Genomic DNA, 23006 nt, shown 5'->3' with positions numbered 1-23006 from the left:
CATGATTTTATCTGAATGTCAAGTTGATAGAAACACATTCCAGGTGGTAGATTGATTTAATATCTCTCCACTAAAATCAAGCCTAAACCTTAAACATCTACATCACCACTCCTTTTGTTGTAAACCACTAAAAATCAGAAATCTCTATCTTAATTCACGTGCTCAGCAGTCAGTATTCATCTTTGTCAAAAGTTGAAGTAGAAATCCATCTGCTGGAGGAAGTCAGCGGGTCGAGCAGCGTCAGTGGGAGGAAGAAGTATTGTGGATGTTGGAACACATTATGAAGGATCCACTCGACCATTCTTTTTCTCCCCTTGATGCTGCTCCACGTTGTTTCTTGCTCCAGATTCCAGTATCTTTAGTCTTTTCTGTCTTCTATTAAATCTGAATCTTGTGATGTTTTTGTGATGTTGGCTCTTGCCAAAGGACTCTATGTTAGGATTTTTGCTACTGCTGCATTGTTGCATTCATCACTGTTTGGCTCTAACATGCCCATGAGATTGTGTGAGGCTTTACAGAGGTGAAAGCCTTTCATTACTTTTACCAAGCAAATGTTGATTCAGTGGCTGTGAATGTCAGCCACGCAAGATGTGTTCAACAGGCCGGGGGCTGCCATTCTGATCATGAGGCTGCAATGGGATTGTTGAGCCTTGCATTTGAAAGGCAGTCTGCTCCTTGGAAGAGATACAGGGCCTCACTTTCTTCCAGATGATCTCAGACAAAAATAAATGTTGCTGAACTTGGTAATTCCCCTGCTGGGAGGTTGACTAGTGAGTTGATGAAATCTTGCAGTGGGTTTGGAGCAGGGGAGCGCCCCACTGATAAGTTTGATTGTTAGGTTGTGCCAGGATTTCCACTGAAGTCGTTTATTACCTCGTTCTTTCCTGCAGTTGAACTCCCTCCCATCTTCCCTCAGACATTATGCTGCTCTTCAGCCTGTGACCCTGCTTTTGATGGCTGAACAATGAAATCACTGTTCCAAACTTCACTGAGACCTGTCAAAGGGAAAAACAAAACCCCCTTTTTTTTGGTGTTTCCAATGTGTAATGTTGGCAAGACTCCCAGTTCCAGTGACCTGGTTTCAACCCCGACCTCTGGTGGCATCCCAGCTGTGTGTCATTTGCATTATCTCCCTGTGATCACACAGGTCTTCCTTTGCCAGCTCCGGTTTGCTTCCACATTCTCCATGAAATCGAGATTGTGAGGTTAATTGCATATGTGAGAGGTTTAATAAAGACGGAGTTGTTGGGAGTTTGGGGTGAACAAAATCGAATTCATGTATGGTTACTTCAAATGGGATGATTGGGGTGAACGGGAGCCTGTTTCCATACCACGCGACTCCATGATTCTGTCTTGATTGATCAAAAATAAACCTCATCTTTGTAAAATGCTTTGTGCACTGGATAGTTGGAACACCAATTGTCCCAAGCCCTGAATCCAGAGGGCCAGGGGTTGATTCAAGTATCAAGAATCCTTTATCGTTATGTAAGGCAGACATATTTGCCATCAGCAGAAATTGCCCAGTGCCTCTTACAGCCAGAAGCCCCTTTTCCACTGCTCTTTGTCCCAGAAATTAACTGAGACAGGGAACGCCAGGATTAACCACCTCTACCCTTACTCATATCCCAGGTGTCAGCTGATAAAACCAATGGAAATTATCAGCATGTAAATCTAAGATTTACTAAAATGTTGCCTGGATTGCAGTATCTAGAATACAAAATAAGACTGAGTAGATTGGGTCTTTATTCATTGGAGCGTAGAAGGTTGAGGGGGAATCTGATAGAGGTATTTAAAATTATGAGGGGAATAGAAAGAGTAGAGGAGAATAGACTCTTCCCCTTGAGGGTAGGTGAGATTAGAACGAGGAGTCATAAGTTAAGGGTTAGGGGGAAAAGGTTTAGAAGTAACATGAGAGGAAGCTTCTTCACTCAGACAGTGGTGGCTGAGTGAAATGACCTTCCAGAAGAGGTGGTTGCAGCAGGGTCAATTTTATCATTTAAGAGAAGGTTGGATGAGTGCATGGATGTGAGGGTTATGGACAGGGAGCAGGTAGGTGGGACTAGAGGAGTTCACTTAAATTGGTGCGGACTAGAGGGACCGAGATCGCCTGTTTCCACACTGTAATTGTTATATATACGTTAAGAGACAGCAGAAAGTCACCCGTTTCCAATTAAAAGTAGACCACTCCGATCCCCAGTTGTGTCCCAGTTAAGAGTGGCCCAGTGGAAACAATACAAACGGCTTCCTATCCTGGGACACTGTACAGCCAATCGACAGGATGCCCGTGGAAAAGGGGCTAAATTCCAAAGCCAAATGCTAAATCCCATGATTTTATCTGAATGTCAAGTTGATAGAAACACATTCCAGGTGGTAGATTGATTTAATACCTCTCCACTAAAATCAAGCCTAAACCTTAAACATCTACATCACCACTCCTTTTGTTGTAAACCACTAAAAATCAGAAATCTCTATCTTAATTCACGTGCTCAGCAGTCAGTATTCATCTTTGTCAAAACATTTGATAAAGTTGAAGTAGAAATCCATCTGCTGGAGGAAGTCAGTGGGTCAAGCAGCATCAGTGGGAGGAAGAAATATTGTGGATGTTGGAACACATTATGAAGGATCCACTCGATCCCGAGTCACTGAGTGTCCGTGGATTCGCCTCCAGCGCTTCCGCAGCTACACAGACTGCAGTCCAAACCATCGGCAACCTGAGCTCTAGATCCAAACCTCTGACACAATTAGGAACCCTTCATTGCCTTCTGTACCCTCTCGTGTCCCGGTCCTGGTACCCCTCAGTTAGTTTTGAGCCAGTCTCCAGCAGTCCATAGCCTGGTGTGAATCCTTCAATGGCAGTCCCCAGCAGTCCGCAGCCTGAGTGGGTTCCTCAGTGAGTCACCAACAGCCCACTGCCTGTGTGTTCCTCAGCTGGTCCGCCACCGTAGTCGCCATTGCATGGAATATCTCCCCTGCTTCCTTTTCTCAAACATGGGGGGGAGGGGCTTGTTGTGTCATTGTTTTCTGATGCTCTGCAACAGCCCTCTGCTTCCCCAGAGTCTGCCACCCCTCGAGGCTGAATCCGACCATAAGTGTCACCATCTAGAATCCAGAACTCATGGTCATAGGAATTTAAATAAAGCCTGTGATAATGAGACCAAGGAAATCCACTGATGTAACAGCAATAATTCACAAAAGGCTGAGTTGAAAACAATCAGACTTTTTATTCCTAAAGACCAGAACACTATCAAACAATAATCCACCTTCTTGTCTGATCAGAGAAAAAGGAAAGGGGTTGCCTGCAAGGGGCTATGGTTAGAACTGGTCTCGGGGAGCGAGTCCAGTCAATAGCAGCTAATCACAGTGTTACAGTGGTTTACCACATCCACCGTCAATATCCAACAGGCAAAGAGTAAAGGACGGATGAGATAAACGTGACTCTCTGCGGCTTGTATGTGAAATTGCCTTTAGTTTCTTCATCTTATTTAAACAGCCCACTGCGACAGACCATCTCCAGAGGGGCAGTGTGGATATTGCTAATTGGACACAGATTTTATGTTGATTAAAAGGACCAGAAAGAGCATTAGTATTCTGTTTGTGTGTGAGTTGCAATGATCTATCTAAAAAAGCTGTATTGAAATAGCGGTCAATATAAATTCATTATTATCTTTCCAAGGTGATTCAATAAACAGAATGATACAGGTTTCAGCACAGGAGGAAGATATCGAGTTTGCAGGGTCCATGCTGGCTTCCTGTAGTGCAGCATCTTTCCCCTGCTTTTTCCTCTGAGCAACGTCAATTATTTTTTCAAGTGCCTGTCCAATTCTCTTCTCCAAATCCTGATTAACACTTGCTTTCCCCATGAGTTCAGCAAGCAAATCAACCGTCGCATGTAAAAAAAACTTTCCTTGCATTCCTTTTATATCCTTTTCCCTCTAAATCTGTAACTATCCGTTCACAGCAACAGCCCTTAGTTTATCCTGCCTGATCCCATCATGATCTTGTTTACCTCACTTCAATCTTTGCACCAAGAATGATCCCACTTTCATCAATCTAATCCAACCTAAAACTTTTTTTAACTACTCACATACCACTTTAAGCAATCCCTTACTAACCACAGAGTGCCTACAGGACATAGCACACCAGTGTCAGCTGACGCCGGCGATACGAGTAGGGGTAGAGGTGTTTTGGGGTTAGTAAGGGATGACTTAAGATGGTATGTGAATGGTAAGAAAAAGATTGAGAGTCACTGGTTTAGAAGATCTGAAGTAATGACTTCACCTAGAAAGTTATGAAGCTATACAATTTTCCACTTCCAAAGGCAATAGAGACCAATTAAATGAATATATTTAAGAAGGATGTTTATCAATTGCAGGGGTGGGCAAACTTTTTAAAAACTCACATTCCACCTTATGTAATCCCTACACCATTGGTGCTTTGTGATTAGTAAGGGATTGATTCAGGTGGGATGAGTAGGAAGAAAAAGTTTGAAAATCACTGTTTTAATCATACTTAGTTGATTCATTATGTGTACGGTTTCATAACTCCAAAGGAAATGGGCCAATGACAGTTTTTCTCAAGCAAAATATCTCAGTAACGATTGGGTCTGGAGCAGTGGTTCTCAACCTTCCCTTCCCACTCACATTTGCCATTGTATAGGACGACCTCGGAATTTCCACCAAAAATGTTGGTTTTGAGTTATACCCTTTATATGAGATGACCCCTCCCCCACCCCAAAATCTGGCACTTACCACCAGAGATGCTCTGTGGTTAGTTAGGAATGACTTAAGGTGGTATGTGAGCAGGAAAAAAGGTTGAGATTATATACCACCTGAAGCATAACCTCCTTTATATTCTGCAATTCACCCACCAATAAGCGATGACTTTCTACTGACTTTTCTAATGTCCTGCTCTACCTCCATTCTAGCCTTTTGCAAATCATGAATTGGGACAGTGGATTTCAACCTTCTTCTTTCCACTCACATTGCCACCTTAAGTTATCTTTTACTAACCACAGAGCACCGATGGCATCCAATGCAATTCTTTCACTCAAAAGGTGGATGAAACCTGGCTTTCAAGTTCTGCGTAAAAGAAACTTTTGAGAGGCGTATCCAGGTGCTGTGCTGAATGACCTCCTTGTGTGCTATGTAGTTCTGTGTGAATAAAGACACAAATATCTGTAACAGTGGCAAACCCAGGAACGATGCACTGACTTGAAGGTCAAAGTGCTTGGCAAGTCTCCAGTAGGTGATTGGCTGTGAAATCTTAAAGCAAAGAGGCCACCATTAGTGCACATTAGCAACTTAATTTACCTCCATCAGCAGGTTAATCAGAATTTGGTTAAAATCATGCAAATCTACCACAAGCTTTGCATGTGCCAATTTATTATCATTAAGCATTAACAAATGTCAGTAATTGTGAATTCAGATCTTGATGGGAAATGAGCAAACAAGAACTACTCAGTGCAACAAAGACATAATGCAGATGCTCACTTGAGCTTTTCAAATAATTATGGCACTTAACCCCAAGGAAAAGGATCACACAAGCAAGCATGAAATCAGAGTTTAAAGTTTGTTGTATGCATGTGGACTTGTCAACAGAATAAGTCACCAATTTGCCTTTGACTACAGGTAGACCACGATTTCTGACCTACACAAGTTACATCCACATGCACAAACGACCAAAATTTAAAAAAAAATGTTTATTAAAACTACTGTACACATATATTTTATATTAAAAGTACTGTATATAGTGGAACCCTGTTGTAACACGATAGTTTGGGTCCAAAAAAATCACATCATGATAAAAGCAGGTTTGTGCTAAATCGGGTTTCAATAAATGGTTGAAATTACAGTTGAAATTAAAACACAAATTAACTTTTTTAGTAAACTGACGATTCCCGCTCCCAGTCACAGCTCGACACTGAAGTCCAATTACTTTATTATTTACTAGTTTCATATGTTGAATATCTTTATTAAAGGTACTGTACTCTACATATGCATATATTCTTCATTAAAGGTTTATTTGTTGAAAATCTTTTTTTTAAATTTCTTCAAGACCTCACTAAGCCCTGCGCAGTGGGGCGAATCCAACTTGCGTCCAGTCCGAGTTACGACCAGTTCTTCGGAATTAGAAAAGGAACAGGTGTAAGTAGAAGTAAACCCTGTATTTAACTCCAGTGCATTGTGCTTTCTTGGAATACTCCCAGATAATAAATGAAGAATCACATCATCAATTCATATTATGGCTGATCAAAGGCTGTTATGATTTCCTCTGCCTTGCATTTGTTCTAGTGGGGGCAGAAAGGTTTAATATCCCGGCTATGAGTCTTGTAGTGCATCCTGGTTGGTATTTATCTTTATTGGATACTTGAAAATGAATATGGAAACCAAACATGTAAGCTAGCATATCAGATGGACAGTAGAATTCTGTACAATGTGTAGAACAAGAGATTACAAATTGTCAGCTTGTTTTACAATGAAGAATAAGACACCGATTTTCCCAGTCCTTCTCTCATCTCACGCTGTCCTAACTGACTTTACAGTCAATGAAATACTTTTCAAAGCATAGTTTCTGTTGTAATGTCAAGAAAGAGCAAGGGACTAGGATGGATTGAGTGGATCTTTCAGAGCAAGCAAGGTTCATTGCAAAATAAATATGTCCTGCATTGTAAGCATTAAATGCATAATGATTTTAAAAGTTTTTGGTGCAACGGGTGACACATTGGTGTCGACAGAAGATTGGCTATTTCACAGCAAATGAGCATAAATGAGTCATTTTCCAGATGGAACGATGTATGGAGTAGTGTGCTACAGGCTGGTGCTGGAGCCTCAACTTCTTTAAAGCTTTATGATCAACTTGGTGATGGCAGCAAAGATAAAGTTGCTGAAAACTAAAAATCGTTCAGGAAAGCAAGTTTTGAAAAGGATGTAGAGAGTTTACAGAGGGATTCTGAGAAGGTGAGTCAAGTGAGCAAAGATCTGGCAATTGGTTTATGATTTGGGAAAGTGTAGAGTTGTCTCTTTTGGCAGGCAAATAAAGAAGGTGCATATTATGTAAAACGGATGTAATAACAAAACAAACAAAAAGTTTCCATGGATATTTAATATAAAGGGAGAGTGGCCAAGTTTAATGTGGAACCTCTGGAGGATGAGGCTGGAGAATTAATAAATAACACACCTTAAATATCAAATTTTCCAACTGTAGGTAACCCCATCCCATCTGGTCCCACCAAGTCCAATACTTTTCATCTCTTTTCAAATCAAGTTTATTGTTATCTTATTGTATAAGTGCAACCTGACGAAACAGCTTTCTCTGGACCTTGGTTCAAAACATGCAGACACACAACCAGACATAATTCACATACCGACAAACTAAACACGTGCAGGACAAGTATTCGTGTATACAACTAAATAAATAAATATTGCTTCATGAATATGAGCATCTTGGATGGTTAGTGTTTAGCATTCTCTCTGCTGTTCCTCTGCCTGGTGGTGCTGGCTCTGATCCTCCTGTATCTCTTTCCCGATGGGAGCAGCTGAAAGATGCTGTGTGCAGGTGGAAGGGGTCCTCAATGATTTTTCATCCTGTCTTCAGACAACGATCCCAGTAGATCATGCCAGTAGCCTTCAGTCTTCTCAGGAAGTGCAAGCGGTGTTGAGCTTTCCTGACAAGTGCCGACGATAGGTCACTAGTTAAGTGAACTCAAAGAAACTTGGTACTCTCCACTGTCTCTACTACAGAGTTGTTGAGGTGTCGTTCCTGGCCCTACTGAAGTTCACAATCATCTCTTTCATCTTGTCCAGGCTCAGGTTGTTACTCTTGCACCATCCAAGGCAAAGGTTAACACTTCAAAGCATAAAATATTATAGATGCTTGAGGAAAGAAAATCAAACATCTGGAAGAACTCTTCAGGTGAAGCATCTGTGAAAGCAAAAGGATGGTCAACACTGGATCAAGGCCATTCCCCCAGCAGCATTTTGTTTCCTCATAACAACTCATTGTCATTGTTTATTGATTAATAGTCATTGATAAATGTTGTTCTTCCTGAAGTTTATGGTAATTGATGTCAAGTTTCAATAATGGCTTTTGAATCTTGAGTATAGGGGTTCAAATCCCACACTAAGGACATGAGCAATATCACGTAGGTTGAAGTACTGAGGAATCAGAGAAATTTATAGCCCAGGAGACCATTTGGCCCATCAGGTCTATGTCAAGTAGGTTACTTCTGCTTCCCAGCATCCTGCAGGTTACATTTGTTCAAATTTCTTGGAGCACAGTTGAGTCCTCTCACTGAGACTATGTCGGCCTCTTGGATGGATGTTCAAGATTTAAGATTCTTTTATTGCCATGTAAAAAAACAGAGGGCAGCACAGTTGGTGTCGTGGTTAGTGCAATGCCATTACAGCGCTTTCTGTAAGGAGTTTGTACATTCTCCCCGTGTCTGTGTGGGTTTTCCCTGGGTGCTCCGGTTTCCTCCCACCGTTCAAAATGTACCATGGATGTAGGTCAAATGGGTGTAAATTGGGCAGCATGGACTCATGGGCCAAAACGGCGTTACCATGCTGTATGTCTACATTTTTAAAAAATTTATAAGAATGTGATATTACACAAAATTTCCTTTTGTCTACTGTCAGGCAAAAATTCACTATCAGCAGAAATTGCTTGGTGCCCCTGATCAATCAGAGAAAGAGAAGCAGAAGAGGGTTCTCCCAGAATCATTGAGTGTCCACGGATTTGCCTCCAGCATTCCCACAGCCAAACAATCTTTCAGCCAAATCATCAACAATCTAAGTGCCAGATCCAAATCTCTGACACGATCAGGAAGCCCTCAGCATCCTTTCACATCTCAGTTCTGATACCTCTACTTCTTCAGCCAGACTCGAGCCAGTCTCCTGCAGTCTGCAGCCTGGTGTGAGTCCATCGACCGCAGTCGCCTGCAGGCTGCATGAGTTTGTCGACCCCTTTGGCTCCACTCAGGCCCAAAATGGCAACTCGCCTTTTGTTTGCTGCGTGTGTGCTGCTGCATTTCTCCAGCAGTTTTAAATGCTGAACTAGATCCCAGCATCTGCAGATTTTATTGTTTACCCTGGTCATGCCATCATTGCTTTCTGTGGACTCCTGATGCACACAGACAGGCAGTTGCCTTCCCTGGCACGTCAGATGTCAAAATACTTGTCAGCGTATAAAGAGTCATTTTGTCTGCCTGGGTTTGCGTAGGTCACAATATAATATCAAGATCATTCCTCAGACAATCCAAAAGCAGGCAACAAATAATGCTAGCAGATTTTCCAATCGATTGGATGTTACATCTGTTTATACCAAATACACTTTCATCTTTGTTTTAAAACACGTTAGTCACATAATAGATTTTCAAGCAAATCTGGTGAGTTTAGGGAGAGCAAGGAACATGCAAGCACTCCATGTCGTGCCTCCGGTTGCAAGTCCACCTTTGTTCCTGACCCCTAGAGATCAAGCACACCCCCTCGACCCCAGCCACAGCTGTATACCCCACACTTTCTGTATCCCCAATTATATTTGAGACTGACAGGGCAAATGACCCACTATCAGGATTTCTGAACAAATACCACGAGGAAGGGCTTGGGTCCAAAAAATTATAGCGTGCTGCTTATAGAACATTGTAGCTAGTGCAGGCCCTTTAGCCCTTGATGTGTTGCCCTTTATATTCCTACCAAAAAAATTACTAAGCCTTCCCTACCTCACAACCCTCGATTTTGCTTTCAACCATGTTCCAAAGAGTTTCCTAAATCCCCCTAATGTTCACCAACCTGCACCAAATCCCTAGCAAGGCCTTCCAGGCACCCACAAATCTCTGTGTGAAAAAACAAAACCCTGATGTCTCCCCTAAACTTCCCTCCCTTCACTTTGTACACATGTTCTCTGGTGTTTGCCTGGGAAAAAGGAGCTGGGTGTCCACCCTATCTATGCCTCTCATAATGTTGGAGACCTCTATTAAGTCTCCTCTCATCCTTCTTCCCTCCAAAGAGAAAAGTCCCAGCTCTGCTAACCTTACCTCATAAGACGTTTCCAATCCAGGAAACATCCTGATAAATCTCCTCAGCACCCTCTCTATAATTTCTGCATGCTTCCTATAACAAGGTGACCCGAATTGAACACAATAGTCTAAGTGTGGTCTATCCAGTAACATGATCTCTCGACTCTTGAACTCAGTCCTCTGATTAATGAAGCCCAGCATCCCATAGACCTTCTTAACTATCATAAACTAGCAACAACAGAAATTCACCAAGAAAATGGTATCTTCAAAACAATAATTTTTATTAATCACTATTAATAATATAATATCTCATTTAAATCTAAACTTAACCCCAACTATGGGCAAGTATGTGTGGGGGGGTGGGGGGTGGTTACCCAAATCATTACAGCTTTGGCACATTTCTGAAAAGTCAATTCAAAGTACACTCTTCAAAATCTTGCGTTGAAACTCAGAATCTTTAAACTAATATTCAGAAGTAATTATGGGGTAGATGAGATACCGAGTCCTCAGATTTCTCAAAACTCACAAATTCTTGTCAAATGGCTTTCAGAGAAATGTTTCTTCATACGAATGATTTTTCACAATTCCCCTTTTCTTTGCATAGCGACTGCGGAACTTATGACCTCCACCATGTTTTCACGAACCCAGGCAAAGGATAAATGAAATAACCATCAAAATGGTCATGATCCAAATGTAAGAATGATCTTGCTTTCTTGACCCAGATACAGGTCAGTCAAAAGTGACCATTACAATGGCCACAGCAAATTGAAAAGGAGAACACAATAGCAGTGTCAATCTCACCTAAAGTAGGTGCCCTGTTAAAAAGATTGTTATCTGAGAGTTTCTTCCCTGATCCAACCCCCAAAGTAACTTTTCTAAAATATAACACATAAAATAAAGATAAAGAATAACAGAAGCCTGTAACAATTCACAATAAATTATTTACAAAAAAGAAAATGGTTCAGACTTCTCACACCCATAATGTCAATCATATCTATTCATCCCTATCAATATACATTATTACATTTGTTCTCTAAATACACTATTATCACCACAGTAGCACCTTGTCACTTCTCCCCACTCCGCTGTTTGAGGGTCTTCCTGATGGTCTCGGTCCCTCAATGCCCCGTAATAGGAGGACTCTAGATTGTGGTCTTTCCCACAGTCCTCTCGCATTGGCTGCAGCAGGCCTCAGTACGTCCCTCAGCATGTAATCTTGCAGCCTGGAAGGCGCCAGTTGACAGCGTTCCCTCACCGATAGAATCTACAAGAGTTCCACTCACAATATGTTTGATATCTCTCTGTGGTTAGAACTGTTCAAGTGCTTCTTCACAACCTCCACCAGTCACAGAAATTGATGAGTTGATGACAAATTTGATAAATGATTGAAATTTGTTATGGCATAAAATCCCCTAAAACATGTGTTTTGTTGTCTGATGCTGATCCAAGCCATAATTACATTACCACATTTCTGGGCTCTTAATAACGCTAATTTAAATATGTGTAAAATTGTAATAGTTGCTAATTTTTGAAAATGTTTTGCACTTCAGCTTCTATTTTAATCTAGCATGTGTGCTCCTGTTTTTATTTTTAACTGTGTGATGTTTAATATATTAGCTTTGACACCGTTGATTTTCCTTCCTGATTTGGCACCTGTGCATATTCTTTGAAGGGATTGATTGTTCAGCCACTTAGATGAGATCAAGTCAAGTTGATTGTCATCTGATGGCACAACCCCAGTGAAACAGTGTTCTCCAGTCCTTGGTGCAAAACACACAGATCATGGGTGGCACAGTTGGTGTAGCAATTAGCGCAACGCCTTTATAGCACCAACAGTTGGGACTGAGGTTCGAATCCTGCGCTGTCTGTAAGGAGTTTGTGCATTCTCCCCATCTCTGCGTAGATTCTCCCTGGGGACTCCAATTTCCTCCCACCATTCAAAACGTACTTGGGGTGGAGGTTAATTGGGTAGCATGAACTTGTTGGCCAAAATGGCCTGTTACTGTGATGCATGTCTAAATTTAAAACACGACCAGACATAGCAGGCATATATACAAATGATATGTATGCAAGACAGGTATTCAAATATACAAATAAACACGTACATAAGTATTGTTTTGTAAATAAGAGAGTCACGGATGGTCAGTGTGAGCAGTTCCTTTGGTCGTTCAGTATTCTTACTGCCTGTGTAAAGAAACTGCTTCTCAGCCTGGTGGTGCTGGCTCTGATACTCCTGAACAGGAACAGCTGAAAGATGCTGCGTACAGGGTGAAAGGGATCCTCAATAATTTTGTGCCCCCTCATCAGACAGTGATCCCGGTGGTCTTGATCTCTTGCCACGTGCAGCTCATGTCACCAGTGTCGCACAGCTGTCTGTGGATTCTCTGTGTATACCCACACTGAGCCTTCCAGATTGCACAGGAGAGGTCAGCTGCGGTTGATCTTCATGCCATGCTATCCCCTGACCTGAAGGCAGCATCACGAGCTCTGAGAAATCACTGTCATTGGACGCCAAGCATCTTTTTGTATTGACATCTGATGGCATCAACAAAGAAGGGAAGTCCAAACTAATGAGGTCGCCTGACCTTTGCGAGCAGCTTCCTTTGAGGACTGGGCAAGGGCCGTCACTTTTTGCTGGAACTGCAGTGCGGCAGTTGATACTGATAAGCCAGAGTTCGATCCTGACCTGCGGTGCTCTGTGAACTTCCTCATTCAACCTCCCTGCCTGGATTGCCAAGGGTACTCAGATTTCCTCTCGTCCTAAATTATTCCCATCGTAACTAAGCAGTAGAAGAGTATTGAGGTGGAACTAATGTGGGAGGAGAGATTGCAGAGAAACAAGAGGATTAATGGGGTTGCTGTGAGATGTCTGTCTCTGCTTACAATAACACAGAGCCGTTGTTTTCTCCACATTCTGAAAGATTAACCGTGGAGTCATCGAGTTAAACAAGAAAATCTGCAGATGCTGGGGTCAAGTGCAATACACAAAAGTGCTGGAGGTACAGGTGGTTCTGAAGGACTCCCCAAGGTCCCCGGGCGCTGAATCCTAATTGTGTCGGCGGTTTGAATCTGGAGTTCAGGTTACTGATGGATGAAACAGGAGTCTGTGCAGGAGCGCTGGAGGCAAATATGTGAGACACTCAGTGACTCTCTTTTGCTTTGCTTTCTTTCTTTAAGGGGTGGTGCATGACACAACTAGCAACTCTAGCTGCATTACAGCAGAAGCCAATTTCATGTAATTTTACATATTCTGTACTATTACATGACAATAAACGATCTATAAAATAAAATGCATAGATAACAAAAGTGATATAGAGAAGAGAAAATAGATAACAGGTAAAGCAAAAACAGAAAGACGTGAAATAATTTATTTTGCTGTTTGATTGTGTGATGGGTCGACCTCTCCAATGATCTGCAACCTGATGCCAGTAGCATCAATGAGACAGCTAAAATATTCTTGCCCTAGAGAGCACATTCTTAGTGTTATAAATAATGAATGTCCGTGAAACCCACAAAGACAGAGAAAGGGAGCTGGTGCAAGGGCCATGACAGGCAAATAGAAGGCATCAGTGGGAGAGGGAGGATGACAGAGCAGCAGAAGAGAGAGAATGTGACAATGTCGGAGAATGAATTAGGAATGAATCAGAGTGATTACAGCAGGAGAGTGAAAGAGAAAATATCGGTGGATAAATGAGCTCAGAGGAAGCGATAGCAAGACAGAGAAAGGGCATTGGAATATGAATTTAGAACATTCATGGTTCCAGCGCACCTTATAGACCAGACACAATCTAGTTTCAAACAAATATTATTTATTATTCTGTGTAATTGAACCCGGTCTTTGTGTAATGGGTGTAATTCTGTGTTTGTGGTGTGTATGTGAATCTCCATTATTTTCTGTCAGCTGGGTTCTGTTCAAAGCAGCAGGAATCAAGTACATTATCCCAGAGAGGAAGAAATATGCATTCATGGCCTCTCCTATTTTTTCTCTTGTAAACTGCACCAGACCATTTTCGAACCGGCTGTTTATCATTCATATGAAGTAAGAGCAGGAGTCGGCCATCCAGCCTGTCGAGGCTGCTCCGACATTCAATGAGATCATGTCTGATCTGGTGATAGGCTAATCTCCCTCTATCTGCCTTTTCCTCATATCCTTTACTGGAACAGTCCCCCACATTCTTTTCAATTTGTAAAGGTAGCAAGAAGTGGAGTTGTGGGCAGCTTCCAGTGTGTCGAAGCCCAACAATGACATGTTGAGTTGGAGTTTGGGGTTTCAAGTGTGTCAAAGCTCCACAATGACATAATGAGTTCTCCAAGAGTTTTCGGCTGCAGACAGCAAGTAGTGTCAGTGGTCTCAGATTGAGATGGAGAGGTTGAGAGGGTAGCATCTTTCAGAAGTAAACAGTTTTGGGCTTCTCGTTTAGGTAAAGATATGCTGACATTCGAGAGGGTTCAAAAGCGGTTCACTCAGACGATTCCAGGAATAAAGAGTTATCATATGAGGAGCGTTTGACATCTCTTGTCCTGTATTCATTGGAATTTGGGAGAATGAGAGGGGATCTTGTCGAAAAATATAAAATAATAAAAGGCATAGATAAGATTGGGGAGGGGACCAGAACAAGGGGACATAGCCTCAGGATTCAGGGTAGTAAATTTAAGACAGAGATGAGGAAGAACAGCTTTTCCCAGAGGGTGCCGAATCTGTGGAATTCGCTGCCCATTGAAGCAGTGGAGGTGGCCTCAATAAAAGATGGATAGATTTTTATATAGTAGGGGAATTAAGGGATATGGGGGGAAAGACAGGTAAGTGCAGATGAGCCCATCATCAGATCAGCAATGATTTCATTGAATGGAGGACCAGGGTCGACAGACCCTATTTCTTATGTTCTTATGATCTCATTGAAACATTTTGAATGTTTTTGAAAGACATGGACAGAGTCGATGTAGAAAGAATGTTTCACTAAGAATGTTTCAAGGACAAGAGGGCACAACTTCAGTATTAAAAGGTGTCCGCTTAGAACAGAGATGTGGCTGAATTTCTTCAGCCAGAGGGTGGTAAATCTGTGGAATTTGTTTCCACAACTGGTTGTGGAGGCCAGGTCATTGGGTGTATTTAAGGCAGAGAGTGATAGATTCTTCATTAGCCAGGGCATTAAAGGTTATGGGGAGAAGGCCGGGCAGTGGGACTGAGTGGGAAAATGGATTAGCTCATGATTGAACAGTGGGGCACCCTCAGTGTGCTGAACAGACTATTTCTGCTCCTGTGTCTTATGGTCTTAAGTGGCAGGAGAGTATTATTTGTGTTCAAGGAAGCAGACAGACATTCCATAAACACAAGTACTGCATATGCTGGAGAGTAGAAATGGTTACTCAACATTTTGTGTCAGGACCTTTCATTGAGACTAAAGTAGGAGGAGGTGATATCAAGTATATAAGGGAAGGAAGTGGCTGGGGAGGAGCTGTGATTGGGTACTAGGCAGAAGGTGGGAGAGACAGAGAAACCACTAAGAGGAGGGAAAGTTAGAGAGGAAAGTAAGAACAGAAGGTAAAGAAGGGCTGGAAACACTGGAACAAGATAGAGGTGGGGGTTACCTAAAATAGGATAGACATGTCTCTGAGAATGCTGCAAGGAACTGAAATGATTGGCTCATGGAAGATCAAGACCCACAAACAGAGCAGAACTGAACACCTTTCCCCATCCTCTCTGGTGGCTTCCTCCTGTTTCTCCAACCTTCTGTCCCATCCCCTATCACCTCATAGCCCCAGCCCAGGTTCTTTCCATGCTTGATATTACTCTTCCTCTGTTAGTCTCAGTGAGGGGTCCTGACCCAAAATGTTGACTGATCATTTCTACCCATGGAAACAGTATGACTTGCTGAATTCCTCCAGGAGCTTATGGTTTATCCTCTCTTTTCCAAAACTATTGTGCTCATTTTCAATTAGGTTCTGATAGATATGAATTAGAAGCAAGAACAGGCCAATTGGATCCTCGAGCTTGTTTCACCATTCAATAAGAATACACTTTGTTTCATGTTATCTTTAGGTGCCTGACTGCAGACAAGCATTTGAATGACTTATGGCTAAATAGGAAAAGAAGCTGAACTTCATGTGGAGTTTACACTATAGCCATGGTTTCTGTGTGATTGGAATATACCTGTCCCCTCCCAAACCAATTTGATTGCTAAAGTTAGTCAGCCTTGGCCACTGAGTCCAAGACTGTCTCATAACCAGATCTATAGTCTTCCAGCATGTTCCTCAGCTCCAAGCTGCCATGGCTAATGATGTTTATCAACGGAAAGGGCTGGGAGTTAAACAGAACCAAAGCAGACCTTTCAGGTTCATGCTAATCCATTTTTTTTTTTACACACACTGATCCAATTTTCTTCCCCTCACCCCCCCCCCCCCCCCCCCACCCACTAGACTCTTCTATTCATGCACGTGTTAGGGATAATTTACAGTCACCAACTAACTCCTGCTTCTCCAGTCTGAGAATCCTTCCACAAACCAGTAAATCTGAGGTTAGCAACTGGAAAGCCGACAAGAATGTAGGGAGTGGACAAAACCGACAGAATTGAAGCACATGCAAGAAGATTGTTTTGTTTACTTGGAAATCATTTATTGATGATTTTTAAGATAAACCTTCCAACATCCATTTTCTCATTACGTGAGTTTTGTGTATTGATCTCGTCTGTCTCTGCAGATAGAAGTTTTCAAATTTCAAAAGGTTTGTGTGGGGTTCCAATAGCACACTCTTGTTTGAATTGGAAAAAAGGAAGATTAAAAACCAAATATTGTCTCCAGGAGCGTTTTTTTTTTACAGAGCCTGGGGTTTAAGTGCAACTTGGATCTGTGAAAGTTGTCATCTTCCAAGTAAAAGGGCTAAAGTGCCTCTGGCACATAAAAGGTTGTCCAGTGCATTACATTTTGAAAGGGAATAACTATTCAGAGAGGGAGAAAATAATCGGTTAGCAAGAAAATGCAGGTTAGATCTGTATTTAGAATAATGCATTTGCTCGAATCTGCGTGCAATCCTTGTTAAAATAGAAACTTGTGAGTAACTGCCAATTGTGAGTGACCAGGGAGAGGAAGATGGACAATCTTCAATTTATAGCTTCTGATGGCATGGCATTCAGCAGACCACTCTTTCAACACTGTGTTAATGCTTTTAAGCCATGGTGTCCGAGTTGTTCCTTGCTAGCAGAGCAATTTCTTTGTGCGATAATAACTGTACTTGCAATCCCACTTTAGGCAACATTTTTTTTCTGAATACACAAAATTTTTTAAATCCATTTCTGTACATCGCAATTTCTCGTTGCTTAACTCCAAATTCACTTTTTTTCAAACAGAAAATGAAATATTGAATCAATTCGTGTTGACTTGTGCTCCTAATGGAAGAGCTCCATCTGCAGGTTCAGAAGGAACCACCAATACATCCAAAATTATTATTGTCTCTTGATCAATTTTTTAACAATTTGTTTAGAAAATGCGTGTTTAGAAAAAAAATGGTCCAATGCCGGAGCTACTTGTAACGGTAGCACTGCTGCTGGTGTGGACCTGTGGAGAGTGAAGACACAGCGCTCTTCCGCAGGGTCGAGCGCCCAATCCAACTGCTGATGGCTCCGTACAGGATTAAAAATGCTCGTTAAAAGATCCAACAGAACCGAGATACAAAAGGGTGCCAAGGACGCTGAAGGCTTCCTGATAGTGCCGGCGGTTTGGATCTGGAGCTCAGGTTGCCGATGGTTTGGAATGGAGCCTGAGTAGCTGTGGAGGCTGCGGGAGCGCTGGAGGCGAGACCACAGAAACTCAGTGACTCTGGGGTGGGGGGGACTTCTGTCTTTGTTTCTCTGACTCTGATTGTAGGAGGCACCTGTAATTTCTGCTGATGGCTAATCTGTCTGCCTTCCAGTAGACTAAAGCTAATTTTGTGTAATATTACACCTGTTTTATTACATCTTGAATCTCTTGAAAGTGAAACTTTTGCATGTATTTAGCCTCAGAATTATCTGTTAATATTCATATGATTATCTTGATGCCTCACCTGGCTTCATGAAATCAGACAGATAGCAGCAAAATAATAGTTTAGTTCTGATATTGAGATAATAGAGGGACCAGATCGTTCTTGCTAATGGGAAAATATAAATTGAGAAAATAATTGGATAAAATTGGGTCTGCTCTCACGTGATAGTATTTTTATTTGTCTACAGATGTTAATGAGGGTTTGGGAGGTGCTATCAAAGACCTTAAGTTGGAGATGACACACACTTCAATGAAGGAAGTGATGGTGTGAGAAATGTGATTAATATTATACATACCTGTGATCGAGAATGACCAGAAACAGAAGGGTTCAGTGATTGGGCAGCAGGGTTAGCACAGTAGTTAGCACAATGCTATTACAGCGCCAGCGACCCCGTTCAAATCCAGCGCTGCCTCCCCGTAACATGCATGGGTTTTCTCTGGGTGCTCTGGTTTCCTGTCATTCTCCAAAGTCGATATTGTTGGTGGGTTCATTGGGTGAAATTGGGCAGCACAGCTTTCATAGACTGGAAGGGTCTTCTCTGGTTCTATATCATTTAAAAAAAACACTGAACAACAAATTTTTTCAAAGGGTTTTCTTCCTGAAAAAAGATTGGGGATTCTGATAGTGAACTTAAAGCTGAACACAAAGATCATTTCAGATTTTTGTATCATGTATGAAGTTGGAGAAACATTAAATTAACTTTTATTTAATTTAGCATGTTTAATCGCGTCATGACGCTGACATGTTGCATTAGTTCAACTGACCTAATAATGTTTTGCCACTGATTTTCATTTGGACTCAGCATCTGATACCTCTTGTGTCAGTGTCCAACAATAGTCGACCAGCATGGATGGATTCCATTTGCCCCGATACCGCTTTCCCATGGTCACAATGTCCTAGTGAAATCTTTCACCATGTACATCACTGACGGCACCAAGATCAGCAGGGAAGAAGTCCAAGTGCAAATGCAGAAAATTAATTTTCAATGGTACATGTGGTACTTCATGGTTTTGTATGCTTGAAGTAGACTTAAAATACAACAGGAAATCACAAAAATAGGTTCTATCTGAAAGACGTGATAGGAAAATTGTCAGGTGATTTTCATGATCAGCAGCCCACAATTTATAAAATACACCCAAAAGTATCCAGGAAGCAAAATCTTCATTGTCAGTGAGTGGATATAATGAAATATAAGCTGTTTACGATGGAGCTGATGGCAAGATTGGCTCCGTTAAACTAAAGCTCCATCAGCTTGTTGCATTCAATCCTGACCTCAGGTGCTGTCTGTGTGAAGTTTGCATGTCTCTCTGTGACCCTGTTGGTTTTCTCAGTTCCCTCCCAAAAACCTGCTGTTTGGCCTTCTGTATCCCTCCATCTTTTCTCCGTCCGCTCAAGGTTCCGGCATCTGCAGTTCTTGTGTTTAATCACATTGACTTGTTTTTGTGATCCACTCCTTCTGTCACCCACAAGTTAGAAATGCAGTGGACGCCAGCTGCAAACCACACATTGGCTGATTTGACAGCGCATCCCAAACCCACAGCATTTACTGCGAGGCCATAGCTGTAAGGGACACCATTACATTGCAGATTATCCTCTAACACCGCACCCTTCTAATATTGGCTGTTCCTTCATTAATGCTTGGTCTCAGTTTACAACAGGCACACCTTTACCAAAGCAGCTGCAATACTTACAAAAAGTGACATACCACTCCTTTCTCAAAGGCATCTTGACATCGCCTGTGAGTGCTGACTTCATTGTTCATGTCTCGTGAAGTAATAAGTGAGAAGATTCTCTCTGATGTGTTTCTGAGAGGGTTGATGTTTGCAAAAGCAATTTTTGTCCTGGTGATTGGGAAAAGAGATTGCACCTCAATTCCAGTTTTGGTATCTTTGAGGCGTGAAAACCTGGCTCTGAGATTTAGCCTGCCTGTGCAGCTCAGAAGCTGCTCATTGTGGGCGTTTCTGCTGAATCTGGCTTTCCTTTTGCTTTAATAGGTGGAAGCCACTGATGCAGATGAAGGAGATAATGGGAAGATTTGGTATAGAATCCTCTCAGGTAACATTAACCTGCTCCTCCAACACCTGGCTGACTTTGCATGAAGCATTGCAATCGAATTCAAGGAGCTATTTGCGCTGGAAGCAGCTGTTTTCCATGGAGTTTGGCTGTGTAGATGCACTGGCTAGACAGAAAGGTCACAAATATTTCATTACCATTAGTGAGGGAATCTCTTTCAGCAGGAGTGCTGGGGTCTTCCATTCACTGTCAATCACAGAAGGTGGTCATGTGAATGGCCAGAGGGTTTTTTTTCCCCCAGCGCTGAAATGGCTAACACAAGGGGCAGAGTTTTAAGGTGCTTGGGAGTAAGTACAGGGGACACAAAGAGTGGTGGGTATGTGGAATGTGCCACCGGCATTGGTGGTGAAGGCAGCTACAATAGGATCTTGAAACTATTAGACTCCAAAAGTGTCCTTCCCCAGAGGTTTATTCACAGAGGATGCTTTGGAAAATTAGGCCATTCCACTTTTTAAGATAGTCATTATTGGAAGAAGATAAAATAAATACTCTCTGTGGAGAGAGTAAATCAGTCAGGTCAATGCAGTTAAGGCTAAATGCCATGCTTCTGTTCAACTCACAAGAACACAAGACATAGGAGCAGAAGTACGTGCATGGAGTCTGTTCCGCCATTGTATTCATGAGTTGATCCATCCTCCCACTCAGCCCCCTCCCCGGCTTTCTCCCCATAACCCTTGATGCCTTGACTAATCAAATGCGTGTCAATCTCTACCTTAAATACACCTCGCTTCCACAGTTGCCTATGGCAACAAATTCCATCTGACTAAATAAATTTTCTGCGCCTCTTTTAAATGACGCCTTCTTATCCTGAAATTATGGCCCTCTTGCCATACCATGGGAAACATCCTTGCCACATCAACTTCAGGCCTTTCAGCATTCAAAATGCCTCAATGAGGACCCCCCACCCCCATCCTTCTGTACATAGTCCAAGCGTCGACAATCATTCCTCATATGCTATTCATTCCTAGCATCATTCCAGAAAATCTTCTCTGAATCCTTTCCAATGCCAACATGTCTTTACTCAAATAAGGCACTAAAAACTGTACACACTTCTCCACATGAGTCCTCAACATTACATCCCTGCTCTTGTATGCTATTCCTCCAGAAATGAATGCCAACGTTGCACTCACCTTCTTCACCACTAGTGTTTGGCAAGGTGACACGGATAGCGTAACGGTTAGCACATCGCTGTTACAGCCCCAACGACCCACGTTTGAATCTGGCGCTGAATGTTTGTACACTCCCCCTGTATCATCATGGGTTTCCTCCCACATTCAAAAGATGGATGGGGCTAATTTGTCACATGGGTGTGTTTGGGCAGCTCAGGCTGGTGGGCTGGAAGGGCCTGTTACCATGTGGTATCTCTAAACTGCTGTGAAGTAGTTTAGTGCCAAAGTGAAATAAGTGGCAACTTCCGAAGTCAAACCAACAACAGGACACCACTACTGTCACTGGCGTGAGTTACCCTCTCATTTCTCCAAGGGATAGCTAATAAAGGCTTTTTTTATCAGCCACATGGGCTTCCTGCATCTTCACAGTAATTGTGGAGCTATCACAGGCTGCATCCTGCACCATGTAGGAAGTCAACAAGAAAATAAATTATCGTTCTAACAGTTGTGAGGAAAGCTGGTCAAGGAGATAATATTTTTAGCTTCAGAATTCTTGGCTTGATGTGTGTATTTTTTTTCTTCTCAGGGAACTCCAATGACAATTTCCAAATGGAGCAGGCCACTGGGCTCATCTCCAGAGGAAACCAACCGCTGGACAGAGAGAGCAGCTCCACCCATGTCTTGGAGGTGGAGGCTTACAATGGTGACTTTGGGAGGATGAGGAGCTCAGTCAGAGTAAGAGCCAAAATCTCACTCGACAACATCTTGAAACAATGTGGGAAACAATTCAGTCACAGCATTCAAAAGGGAAATGAAATTAATTTGGCATCTCATCCCTTGCTGACATGTCTGTCCAAGGTCTCATGCATTGACAGATTGAGACCACCCGCAAAGTGGAGAAGTCTGGGCACCCTCCAACTGGGTGGCATTAACATTGGCTTCTCCAGTTTCCATTAAACTACCCCCCCCACCCATCTTCCCCCCTGTCTCCTTTCCTTGTTCTGTCTCACTCTCTCTCTTCCCTTTTCCCTCTGTCTCCTTTCACAGAGCCAAAATCACCTTTCCTCTTATCACATCCAATTAACACCTTTTGTCCCATTGGTCTGGATTCCTCCCCCTCTTATTCTTCTCCCTTCTCTCTATAATTTTACTTATACCTTGAAGAAAGCCTCAGGCCCGAAAGATTGGTAATATATCTTTACCTCCTATGGGCTTTGCGAGACCGCCTGAGTTCTGTGTTTTTACTTAACTCTCTGTAAATACAAGATTTAAAAAATAAATAACACTGGAAAATAATTTTTAAAATGTTTACTTCCTGAAAAATAAACTTCAAGATGAACACAAAGATAATTTCAGATTTGCTGAATCACGTTGGAAGTTGAATAAACATTCAATTAACTTTTATTGAATTTAGCATGTCCAATTGCTCAATGATGCTGATTAAATGCATTACTTCAACTGCTGATTTTAATTTGTACTCGGCATCTGATGCCTCTCATGTCAGTGTCCAACAATAGTCGGCCAGCATTGATGGATTCCATTTGCCCCAATACCGCTTTTCCATAGTCACAATGTCCGAGTGAAATCTTTCACCGTGTCCGTCACTGACGGCACCAAGATCAGCAGGGAAGAAGTCCAAGTGCAAATGCAGAAAATGCAGAATTTTATGGTTTTGTATGCTTGAAGTAGACTTAAAATAGGACAGGAAATCACACAAATAGATCATATCTAAAAATTGGTACGTGATCAAAATATTTAAGGTAACTTTCATGATCAGCAGCTCAAAATCCATAAA

At 42.1% G+C, this 23006-nt stretch overlaps 1 protein-coding gene across 10 annotated transcripts in view; it reads left to right on the top strand.

The window, feature by feature from the left end:
- cdh23 (cadherin-related 23) overlaps positions 1-23006 on the top strand; it is an 874975-nt gene that overhangs the window by 618470 nt on the left and 233499 nt on the right. For all 10 annotated transcript variants that reach the window (XM_069885557.1, XM_069885556.1, XM_069885568.1 and 7 more), the window contains 2 exons: positions 20024-20084; positions 21798-21946. In XM_069885557.1, coding sequence (XP_069741658.1) covers positions 20024-20084; positions 21798-21946 — 210 coding nt within the window. The remainder of the gene's footprint in view (positions 1-20023; positions 20085-21797; positions 21947-23006) is intronic.

Source organism: Narcine bancroftii, chromosome 6 (genome assembly GCF_036971445.1).
Source record: "Narcine bancroftii isolate sNarBan1 chromosome 6, sNarBan1.hap1, whole genome shotgun sequence".
NCBI classification, from domain to species: domain Eukaryota; kingdom Metazoa; phylum Chordata; class Chondrichthyes; order Torpediniformes; family Narcinidae; genus Narcine; species Narcine bancroftii.
The sequence above is the reverse complement of the archived record's forward strand: the minus strand, read 5'-3'. Positions and strand labels throughout refer to the sequence as shown.